The sequence below is a fragment of the Hyla sarda genome, chromosome 4 (assembly GCF_029499605.1).
Source record: "Hyla sarda isolate aHylSar1 chromosome 4, aHylSar1.hap1, whole genome shotgun sequence".
NCBI lineage: Eukaryota > Metazoa > Chordata > Amphibia > Anura > Hylidae > Hyla > Hyla sarda.
The window spans coordinates 418,934,051-418,946,689 of record NC_079192.1 but is presented as its reverse complement, the minus strand read 5'-3'; the positions used below and the strand labels follow the sequence as shown (position 1 = coordinate 418,946,689).

Genomic DNA, 12,639 nt, shown 5'->3' with positions numbered 1-12,639 from the left:
CACCTGTGTTCCAGTGGCCACCTCAATCACCCTCTTTGCCCTCAGCCAAAGAAGCTATGCAGGTGGATTGTTCCTATCTAACCCAGCAGGAGAGATTCCGCCAATGCAATGAAAATTTGTGTCTCTAATGTGCCAGCCCAAAGCTTTTTCTCAAAGATTGTCCTTTGTGACCTCCAAATCCGGGAAACGAACGCACGCTCTCCTCGACTGACCACACCAGTTCAAGTCTATACCTCTATCAGTTCATCGTTCTTCGCCTCAGCCTTTCTGGACTCAGGTTCAGCTGGAAACTTTATCAATGCCTCCCTGGTCCACAAATACAGTCTCCGGGTGACACGGCTCCTTAAGCCTTTGTACATTTCTTCTATTAAAAGGAGAATGCCTAAACTATGCGGTGCAACTAAACATTGTACCACTTTTGTTGCAAGTGGGAGTTTTGCACAAGGAGAAGATCGAGTTCTAGGTGCTTCCTCAATGTACCTTGGAGCTTCTTCTCAGTCTCCCTTGGCTACAACGCCAAGCCCCGGCTTTAGACTGGCAAACTGGTGAGAACACCCACTGGGGATCCTACTGCCAGAACCACTGTCTGACGACTCCCCAACCCAAGAGCGTATTGCCTTCTCCTTCCCTGCCAGGTCTGCCTCTGCCTTATCGTTCCTATTCTGATATCTTCTGCGAAAAGCAGGCTGAGAGAGTCTTCCTCCACATCGGCCCTATGATTGCCCGATTGATCTTCTGCCAGGGAATACGCCTCCTCGGGGAAGTATCTACCCCTTGTCAGTTCCCAAAACGCATGGCACAATACATTAAGGAGGGCTTCATCCAAAAGTCCTCATCCCCTGATTACCGAGGACTTAATAAGATCACAATAAAAAAAACTGTACCCCTTACCTTTGATTTCTGAGCTCTTTCATTGTCTGCAGGGTGTCAAGGTCTTCTCCAAGCTGGATCTGCGAGGAGCATACAACCTGCATGAGCCTCCTCAGCCGAAAATGCACTCCTTAACCTCCGCCAAGGGGACTCTACTGTTGGTGACTATGCGGTTCAGTTCTAGACCCTAGCCTTCTCCAAGGTCTTCTCCAAGCTGGATCTGCGAGGAGCATACAACCTCATCAGAATTCGGGCAGGAGACAAATGGAGGACGGCCTTTAACCCCTTAAGGACCAGGCGCGTATGAGTACGTCCCTGCGCCCTGGGTCTTAAGGACCAGGCACGTACTCATACGGGCACGTACTCATATGCGCCGGGCGGGCACGTACAGGCACGTACTCATACGCACCGGGCGGGGACCGAACGGGGGTGACTGCTGATATCGATCAGCAGTCACCCCGCGCAAAAGCCCAGGGGGTCATCTGCCCCCCCCGCATGTTGACGATCGCCGCAAATCGCAAGTGAATTCACACTTGCGATTTGCGTCTATTCCGGGTCATACGAGTCTATGGTGACCCGGAATATAACGGGGATCGCGGTTGTCCAAGACACCCACGATCCCCCTGAACTGATAGGAGTGAGGTGGCAGGGGTGCCACCCCTCCTATCCCTGCTATTGGTGGTCTAGACACGACCACCAAAAGCAGATCAGGGGCGGGGGGGCTTTACTTTCTGTTTCCCCGTTCTGACCACCCACAATAGGCGGGGCAGAACGTGGAACCGACAGAGGACCGGTGCCGACGTCCACTTACCCCGCGGGTGAGGCTGCAGGCGACCATCGGTGGAGGAGATCGGAGTCCGGCGATGTCGTGCGGCAGGCTCCCTGGATCCGACGGAAGCCGGTAAGTTGCCTAGCAACATCTGGAGGGTACAGTTTGAGACCACTATACGGTGGTCTCTAAACTGTAACCCTTCAGATGTTGCAAAACTACAACTCCCAGCATGCCCAGACAGCTGTTTGGGCATGCAGGGATTTGTAGTTTTGCAACAGCTGGAGGGCCCCAGTTTGGAGATCACTGGCAGTGATCTCTAACTGTGGCCCTCCAGATGTTGCAAAACTGCAACTCCTAGCATTCCAAAACAGCAGTTTGCTGTCTGGGCATGCTGGGATCTGTAGTTTTGCAACAGCTGGAGGTCCACAGTTTGGAGATCTCTAAATTGTAGCCCTACAGATGTTGCAAAACTGCAAATCCCAGCATGCCCAAACAGCAAACAGCTGTCTCGCCATGCTGGGAGTTGTAGTTGCGTACCTCCAGCTGTTGCATAACTACATCTCCCAGCATGCCCTTCGGCGATCAGTACATGCTGGGAGTTGTAGTTTTGCAACAGCTGGAGGCACACTGGCTGGTAAATACTGAGTTAGGTAACAGAACCTAACTGAAGGTTTTCCAACCAGTGTGCCTCCAGCTGTTGCAACCAGTGTGCCTCTGGTCTGTCAGTACATGCTGGAAGTTGTAGTTTTGAAACAGCTGGAGGTTTGCCCCACCCCATGTGAACGTACAGGGTACATTCACACGGGCAGGTTTACAGTAAGTTTCCTGCTTCAAGTATGAGCTGCAGCAAATTTTTCGCCGCAGCGCATACTCCTATACTCCTAGCGGTAAGCTCACTGTAAACCGCCGCCAGTGTGAATGTACCCTAACAACACTACACTAACATATAATAAAGGGTAAAACACTACATATACACCCCCTTACACTGTCCCCCCCAATAAAAATGAAAAATGTATTGTACGGCAGTGTTTCCAAAATGGAGCCTCCAGCTGTTGCAAAACAACAACTCCCAGACAGCCACTGACTGTCCAGGCATGCTGGGAGTTTAGCAAGAGCTGGAGGCACCCTGTTTGGGAATCACTGGAGTAGAATATCGCTATGTCCACCCCTATGCAATCCCTAATTTAGTCCTCAAATGCGCAAGGTGCTCTCTCACTTTGGAGCCCTGTCGTATTTCAAGGAAACAGTTTATGAAAGGAAATATGTAGATAGATTCCTCTTAGAAAGGCGCTGGTACCCAAGGATGGAGATAAACTTCTTTATTAGCAACGCGTTTCGATCCCGAACCGGGATCTTCGTCAGGCATACAGTACAATGAGATATGGTTACATTTATAGTGTAAGGGATTGGATGACCACTTCCGGGAAACCGGAAAACGACGTGTCATTGCTACGTGTCAAATGGGATAAACTTGACACTTCAATATAATATTTTTAAAATAAATGCAATAAAAAATTTTTGAACTAAAGAATATGATTAATATAGCAATGGGACATATGCAATAATTGTAAAAAATCTCATTAAAAAGACATTTAAACGAATGAATGAAAAACAGTACCTTAAAACAACCATTAGGTGGCAGTAGTATAGTAATACATAAATCTGGAATAAGATCAGTACTCACAAGTGCACAGTAGATGGCAGTGTTGTACAAGGGAAACATTAAGTGGTGTAGTTGCTCACAAACCACCACTAGATGGCAATGTGACTCTCGTTGTATGTGTCAATCTTGTTTCCACATAGGAATAGCGTTCGTGGAGGAAGGAGAGCTGTTGGGTAAGTGAATGCAAGAAGTACTTTTACTATTATTATTTGTGCTAATAACATTGAAATGGGTTTATTTTAATTAGAGAATAACTTCTGATAATTCATTAAGGCCATCGGGAACTAAAGTTCCCATCCTGTAAATCCAGTATATTTCTTTCCGTTTTAATTGTTCAAACCTATTAGAAGCGTTCTGTGGTATGGTTTCTAGAAACCATACCACAGAACGCTTCTAATAGGTTTGAACAATTAAAACGGAAAGAAATATACTGGATTTACAGGATGGGAACTTTAGTTCCCGATGGCCTTAATGAATTATCAGAAGTTATTCTCTAATTAAAATAAACCCATTTCAATGTTATTAGCACAAATAATAATAGTAAAAGTACTTCTTGCATTCACTTACCCAACAGCTCTCCTTCCTCCACGAACGCTATTCCTATGTGGAAACAAGATTGACACATACAACGAGAGTCACATTGCCATCTAGTGGTGGTTTGTGAGCAACTACACCACTTAATGTTTCCCTTGTACAACACTGCCATCTACTGTGCACTTGTGAGTACTGATCTTATTCCAGATTTATGTATTACTATACTACTGCCACCTAATGGTTGTTTTAAGGTACTGTTTTTCATTCATTCGTTTAAATGTCTTTTTAATGAGATTTTTTACAATTATTGCATATGTCCCATTGCTATATTAATCATATTCTTTAGTTCAAAAATTTTTTATTGCATTTATTTTAAAAATATTATATTGAAGTGTCAAGTTTATCCCATTTGACACGTAGCAATGACACGTCGTTTTCCGGTTTCCCGGAAGTGGTCATCCAATCCCTTACACTATAAATGTAACCATATCTCATTGTACTGTATGCCTGACGAAGATCCCGGTTCGGGATCGAAACGCGTTGCTAATAAAGAAGTTTATCTCCATCCTTGGGTACCAGCGCCTTTCTAAGAGGAATCTATCTACATATTTCCTTTCATTGCCTACTACCGGACTGACGGATGTCAAACCGGGTGGTTCCTCGTGGCAGCGGTGTCCCGTGATTTCTACGCTACTACAGGTGTTGTGCTCTAAGCGCAACACCTAGGGGTAAGAACCCATCTCTGTGTTACACTTTCACTACCATCAAACGGTCCTCACTAGGGGCGCACCTCTTGTTGTTTTTTCTCGTTTTTTATTATAAGGAAACAGTTTAGGGCCACATATGGGGTATTCCCGTACTATGGAGAAATTGCACTACAAATTTTGGGGGCTTTTTCTCCTTTTACCCCTTATGAAAAAGAAAAGTTGTGGTCTACACCAGCCTGTTAGTGTAAAAAAAAAAATGTTTTACACTGACATGCTGGTGTTGCCCCATACTTTTTATTTTCACAAAAGGCAAAAGGAAAAAAAGACCCCCAAAATTTGTAACGCAATTTCTCCTGAATATGGAAATACCTAATATGTGGGCTTAAAATATTCTGCGGGCGCACAACAAGGCTCAGGAGTGAGAGCGCACCATGTACATTTGATGCCTAAATTGGTGATTTGCACAGGGGTGGCTGATTTTACAGCGGTTCTGACATAAACGCAAAAAAATAAATACCCACATGTGACCTCATTTTGGAAACTACACCCCTCACGGAACGTAACAAGGGGTATAGTGAGCCTTAACACCCCACAGATGTTTGACGAATTTTCATTAAAGTTGGATGAGAAAATGAAAAAAAAAAAATTTCACTAAAATGCTGGTGTTACCCTAAATTTTTCATTTTCACAAGGGAAAATAGGAAAAAAGCCCCCCAAAATTTGTAGCCCCATTTCTTCTGAGTAAGAACATACCCCATATGTGGATGTAAAGTCCTCTGCGGGCGAACTACAATGCTCAGAAGAGAAGGAGCGCCATTGGGATTTTGAAGAGAAAATTTGTCCGGAATTGAAGGCCACATGTGTTTACAAAGCCCCCATGGTACCAGAACAGTGGACCCCCCCCAACATGTGACCCCATTTTGGAAACTACACCCCTCACGTACTGTAATAAGGGGTACAGTGAGCATTTACGCCTCACAGGGGTCTGACAGATTTTTGGAACAGTGGTCGGTGAAAATTAAAAAATTAATTTTTCATTTGCTCAGCCCACTGTTCCAAAGATCTGTCAAATGCCAGTAGGGTGTAAATGCTCACTGCACCCCTTATTAAATTCTGTGAGGGGTGTTTCCAAAATGGGGTCACATGTGGGGAGGTCCACTGTTCTAGCACCACGGGGGGCTTTGTAAACGCACATGGCCCCTGACTTCCATTCCAAACAAATTCACTCTTCAAAAGCTCAATGGCGCTCCTCCTCTTCTGAGCATTGTAGTTCGACCACAGAGAACTTGACGTCCACACATGGGGTATGTCCATACTCAGAAGAAATGGGGTTACAAATTTTGGGGGTAATTTTCTCCTATTACCCCTTGTAAAAATGTAAAATTTGGGGAAAAACCAGCATTTTAGTGACATTTTTTTTTCCTCATTTACACATCCAACTTTAACAAAAAGTCTTGAAATACCTGTGAGGTGTTAAGGCTCACTGTACCCCTTGTTACGTTCCTTGAGGGGTGTAGTTTCCAAAATAGTATGCGACATGCCCCCCCAAAACAATTTCAGCAAAATTTGCTTTCCAAAAGCCAAATGTGACTCCTTCTCTTCTGAGCACTGTAGTTCGCCCGCAGAGCATTTTACGTCCTAACAATGGGTATTTCCATACTCAGAAGAGTAAATTAAGAGTAAAATTGGAAAATTGCTGCTGAACTTTGAAGCCCTCTGATGTCATCCAAAAGTAAAAACATGTCAACTTTAGGATGCAAACATAAAGTATACATATTGTATTTGTGAATCAAAATATAATTTATTTAGAATGTCTATTTTCCTTACAAGCAGAGAGCTTCAAAGATAGAAAAATGCTAAATTTTCAATTTTTTCATAAAATTTTTGAATTTTTCTCTAAGAAACGATGCAAGTACCGACAAAATTTTACCAACAACATAAAGTAGAATATGTCACGAAAAAACAATCTCGGAATCAGAATGATAGGTAAAAGCATCCCAGAGTTATTAATGCTTAAAGTGAAAGTGGTCAGATGTGCAAAAAACGCTCTGGTCCTACAGTGAAAATTGGAATGGTCCTTAAGGGGTCAATACCCGTGATGGGCACTTCGAGTACCTTGTGATGTCATTTGGTCTCTGTAACGCCCCGGACGTTTTTTCAAGAATTCGTCAATGGCATCTTCCGTGATCTTCTCTACGCGTGTTGTGGTGTATCTTGATGATATCCTGAGCTTCATCGCACACATGTGCTACAGGTCCTACGACGCCTACGGGACAATCATCTCTACGCTAAACTCGAGAAATGCCTCTTCGAGAAGACAAGTCTTCCGTTTCTTGGATATAGTGTCTCCAATCAAAGCCTCCAGGTGGACCCTGATAAGTTGTCTTCGGTTCTTAACCTATGTGCCTGCGGGCTATACAATGCTTTCTGGTGTTTGCCAAGTATTATTGACAGTTTATTCCACACTTCTCCTCCTTGGTTGCTCCAATAGTGGCTCTTACTAAGAAGAACAGTAACCCCAAATATTGGCCTCCTGAGGCCGAAGAAGCCTTCTGCCATTTGAAAACGGCATTTGCCTCTGCTCCAGTTTTATCGAGACCCGATCCAGAAAAACCCTTCTTCCCCTAAGTAGATGCCTCTTCGGTAGGAGCTGGAGCCATTCTGACCATAAGTTTAGTTTTTTTCTCCAAGACCTTTTTGCCTGACGAGAAGAATTAGTCCATTGGAGATCGCGAACTGTTGGCCATCACCTTGGAAAAATGGCATCACCTACTCGGAGGATCTACTCATCCACTCAGTATCTGCACAGACCATAAGAATCTTTTGTACCTTCAGTCCGCTCAGCATCTGAATCCCCGGCAGGCCAGGTGGTCTCTCTTTTCTTTTCCAGATTCAATTTCTTAATTCATTTTCGGCCCGCGGATAAGAATATAAAGGCTGATGCTCTCTCCAGGGCTTCTGATGTGGTGGGTCTGGACTCCTCCCCTTGGCACATTGTGCCTCCTGAACGTTTGGTCTCAGTCGCACATCCTGACCTTTTACAAGTTCCACCTGGGAAGTCTTTTGTACCATCCCGCCTTAGAATTAAGGTATTGAATTGGGGACATTCTTCTTTACTGGCCGGACACTCAGCTCATCTCCCCATTACTGGTGGCGGAATTTGCAGTGGGATGTTTCAGATTTTGTTCGTTCCTGCGTTACTTTTGCCCGTGACAAGACACCTCGACTTAAGCCTGCGGGTCTACTGCAACCTTTGCCCGTTCCGGAATGTCCTTGGACACACATTGCCATGGACTTCATTACTGACCTGCCATCCTCCTCAAACAATAAAATCATCTGGGTTGTCACTGATAGATTCTCCAAAATGTCCCATTTTGTTCCTTTGCCTGGACTTTGCCATTTCTTCCGGCATATTTTTCGTTTCCATGGTTTGCCGTCACACATTGTTTCTGACCATGGAGTCCAATTTCTTTCCAAGTTCTGGCAGGCACTCTGTTCTCGCCTCAAAGTCAAGTTAGACTTTTCTTCTGCGTATCACCCGCAGACCAATGGCCAGGTTGAGAGAGGGAACCAGATTCTGGGAGACTACCTCCGTCACTTTATCTCCTCACGACAGGACAACTGGACCAATTTGTTACCCTGGGCTGAGTTTTCATATAACCACTGGGACTCTGAGGCTACTAAAAAATCTCCATTCTTCGTTGTCTATGGTCACCATCCTCGCCCTTCTCTTCCTCTTCCCGCTTCTTCTGGTGTACCTGCTGTGGATGACCAGGTCCAGGATTTCATGGATATTTGTCTGTCTGCAAAATATGTTCAACTGGAGATCCCCAGCTACAAACTTGGTCCTCATTTCCTCGGTCCTTTTAGGATCTTACTTCAAATTAACCCGGTCTCCTATAAGCTACCTCCTTCCATGTTTCTCTCCTCAAGCCACTTCTACTCAACCATTTCTCCCAGGGCAAAGACTCTTCTACTCCCGTGTCTGGTGCAGCCAATATTTTTGAGGTTAAGGAGATTCTTGCCACCAAAACAATCAGGGGGAAACGGTACTTCTTGGTGGTTTGGAAGGGTTTTGGTCCTGAGGAAGGGTCCTGGGAGCCTGAGGAGAACATCTTGGACTGGGATCTGATACTCAGGTTCCTGCAGCCTAAAAAGAGGGGGAGACCTAAGGGGGGGTACTGTTATGGAGTGCACTGCGGCCAGACATACTGGCAGTGCCGCGGTGCGCATTGCAGGATGCGTTTGCAAGCCGCTCCTCCTCTCTCCCTGGCTCTTAGTGCACGCACTCATCTCCTAGGGTGCGTGCCGATTCTGGTAAATTTAAAGGGCCAGCGCACAGTTAATAAGAAAGTTAATAATTCGGCCCTGACCCTATATATATCCCTCACTTCCTCCATACCCCTGCCGAATCTTTGTGCCTTGTCTGCCTTAGAGAATGCGTTCTGTTTGTGTCTTGATTTGCCGTGTATCGGACCCTTGCTACGAATCCTGACCTTGCTCCTGTGCCGCCTGCCTTCTGACCTCTTGTTATGTGACCTGACTTTGCTACAGTGCCACCAGTCCTGACCTCCTGCCAGTTCCTCACTACGACTCCGTCTCATCCCTTCTGTGCCACGCATCTCCACAGCAGCCTGTGTGGTCAAGCGGTGCTAGGGGTAGCGAACTTGGAGCCGCCTGCTGCAGCAAGTCCATCCCTCTTTGTGGCGGGGTCTGGTGAAAACCAGTGGCTCCTTAGACTCCGCTCCCTGGTACGGCTCACTCCATCGTCCACAACAGGTATAGCGGATCCACACCACCAAACATTACATCCTACATGCGAACATACAACCAATAACACTTCAAGGGGGTTGTGGAGGCTCCTGGTGCATAAGACTGTCCTGAGCTCCATATATAGCAGAATCTCCCATCATCCTGAACCAGAATCTACATTCTGATAAAGGAGAGTTATAAATAAATCTCCTACTCCAGTCACAGAAATAAATCTTTGGATTTGACTGGAGTAGTGACGCGTTTGTTAAAGGGGTACTCCACTGGAAAATATTTTCTTTTAAATCAACTGGTGCCAGAAAGTTAAACAGATTTGAAATAACTTTTATTAAAAAATCTTAATCCTTCCAGTACTTATCAGCTGCTGTATGATCCACAGAAAGTTATTTTCTTTTTGAATTTCCTTTCTGCCTGACCACAGTGCTCTCTGCTGACACCTCTGTCCATGTCAGGAACTATGCAGAGCAGGAGAAAATCCCCATAGAAAGCCTCTCCTGCTCTGGATAGTTCCTGGCATGGACAGACATGTCAGCAGAGAGCACTGTGGTCAGACACAACTTCCTGTGGAGCATACAACAGCTAATAAGTACTGAAAGGATTAAGATTTTTTAATAAAAGTAGTTTATAAATCTGAAAAATGTGTGCAGCTCACAACCAGGTATTCAAGGTTATTGTGGTTAAAGGATTGATCCCCACCAATCCAAATGGGTAAAAACTAAAACAAAGATTAACCACACCTCAAGAATACTACCCTAAGGTACACAGTGAATAATTGTTTGAGACATAAAGTTTTGAAAAAAAGTGCAGATTTTATTAAAACAATAAAAACCTAAATGGTTAAAAATATCAGAGCAATGTCAATGTTATCTTAAACTGTCAATGGGCCCTAATGACAGATTTAGAAAGTATGAATATATGTATAGCAACCACCTAATATAGAATAATCTATAGATGTAAAAAACAAATGCAATTTTTCAACGATATATAATGATCCGGAGTCGACTATTAGTCCGGCACCTATGATGAATAAAGTTTTTCAAAACTTTATGTCTCAAACAATTATTCACTGTGTACCCTAGGGTAGTATTCTTGAGGTGTGGTTAATCTTTGTTTTAGTTTATAAATCTGTTTAACTTTCTGGCACCAGTTGATTTAATATAAATGTTTTCCAATGGAGTACCCCTTTAATCCTCTTGGGCTGGTAGATGTTGTGGTAATGGACGGTGTTGGGGGAACAGTGGATGAGGTCATTTCTATGGAGAACATCGGCTTATCAAAGATGGAGACTGGTCAACCTTACATAAGAACATTACCTGGAGTAACATTACCTGGAGTAGCATTATCTGGAGTAGCATTAGCTGGAGCAACATTACCTGGAGTAGCATTATCTGGAGTACCATTACCTGGAGTACCATTACCTGGAGCACCATTACCTGGAGCAACATTACCTGGAGTAGCATTACCTGGAGTAGCATTACCTGGAGTAGCATTACCTGGAGTACCATTACCTGGAGCACCATTACCTGGAGCAACATTACCTGGAGTAGCATTACCTGGAGTAGCATTACCTGGAGTAGCATTACCTGGAGTAGCATTACCTGTAGTACCATTACCTGGAGTAACATTATCTGGAGTAACATTACCTGGAGTAACATTATCTGGAGTACCATTACCTGGAGTACCATTACCTGGAGTGACATTATCTGGAGTGATATTACCTGGAGCACCATTACCTGGAGCACCATTACCTGGAGTACCATTACCTGGAGTACCATTACCTGGAGTACCATTACCTGGAGTGACATTATCTGGAGTAATATTACCTGGAGCACCATTACCTGGAGCACCATTACCTGGAGTAACATTACCTGGAGTAGCATTAGCTGGAGTAACATTACCTGGTCTTGCAGTGGTAAGTGATGTAGTGGTTGGATTTAGCTGAGTAGATGGACCGGGGATAGAAAATGAAAAACCAGGAGAGAAACCTGTGGTAAAAAATATGGATTTAAATCATTTTGTGGTGAGCCATGGGGTGTGAGGTGCAGTGTAGGGGCAGATGGTGTCGCTCAGGGGCACATTGGATTTAACATCTTCTTGTTTGTGATGCCAAGACGTGGTTATACCGATGACCACCCGAACGGTAGCACCGTTATTCCTAAGGCAGGCAGGGCAAATAAAAGTCGAAGGCCAGGTTAGGGTTAACGGTAGCTTTACTGAGGTAGACAGTTGGTAACAGTCTTTACTGCTAGGCCAGGATCCCAGAGAGGTGGCCAATAACACGGAGGGGACCTTGCAGCTTGCTGGGACTTGACAGACTTTAACTCCGTCATGCTGACTATAATTGACTTGACTATAGACTTGACTTGGTTGTAGGTAGTGACAGCAGACATAGATGACTTGACTCACTGACATGTGGCTGGAGGTTAGGCTTGATGCCTCCAGGTGTGCCTCTGAGACGTCTGGACTGTTCTGTGCCTCAGCAGGAATCATAAGAGAAAGATTGTAATGTCTGCCCATCTTATAAAGGGGGGGCTGAACAAGGAGCCCATAGGTCAAGCTGCAGTTCACCTGGTTAGCTGGTGCTCTCTGGGTAACAACCATGTGAACACAACATGTGACAACATTATCATGTGTTTAACAATAGCATGTGATTAACATAAAGGTCCTCACAGGTCCTGTAGCCTTATTACATATAATACTATGGGGGAGACACTGCAGGAGAGCCCCTAGGACACAGAGGGACTCAACCTGACAGAGCCTAAGTACAGTACGGGACTATACCCCATACTGGGACATCTCAGTTTGCTTGACAGTAAAGTGTGTATTTTTGATGTGGAAGGTTTAGGTAACTGTGTTTTCTACATTGCATATGTGTGTTTCTAGATTATTCTGTCATTACATGAATACACTACAGTTTTACAGTGTACACAGGGTTAACAATTGCATATTCCATTGCATCATTCATCTACAGTCAGACTCAAGGAGCATGTTTCAATGTCAAAGAAAGAAATGGAAGTCCAGCGGTATGCGTTACTCCATGGTATGAGTAAGGGCGGGTGCCACTGGCCGAAATGCGTCACCATCATGCATCTACCCTGTACTGCTTGCATCTTATAATAAATCGCACAATCTGCTTTGATTATACCGCGCTGGGCTTCCATTTCTTTCTTCTATCTTACCTTGGTGAGGTCTGCACATGTCCGAGTCGCGGTTGGTCGTCCTGGGTGAGAAGACTATCACTTTCTTCGATGTCACCCCATAGCTTGGGAATATTTCTAGTCAGTTCTTTTAGTTCATTCCTGTCTTTGCTCTGGAGCACAGGT

At 44.6% G+C, this 12,639-nt stretch overlaps 1 protein-coding gene across 1 annotated transcript in view; it reads right to left on the bottom strand.

Moving 5' to 3' along the window:
* Positions 1-12,639, bottom strand: part of LOC130267776 (protein mono-ADP-ribosyltransferase PARP12-like) — a 145,496-nt gene that overhangs the window by 110,948 nt on the left and 21,909 nt on the right. The window contains exon 4 of the mRNA XM_056517957.1: positions 11,215-11,301. Coding sequence (XP_056373932.1) covers positions 11,215-11,301 — 87 coding nt within the window. The remainder of the gene's footprint in view (positions 1-11,214; positions 11,302-12,639) is intronic.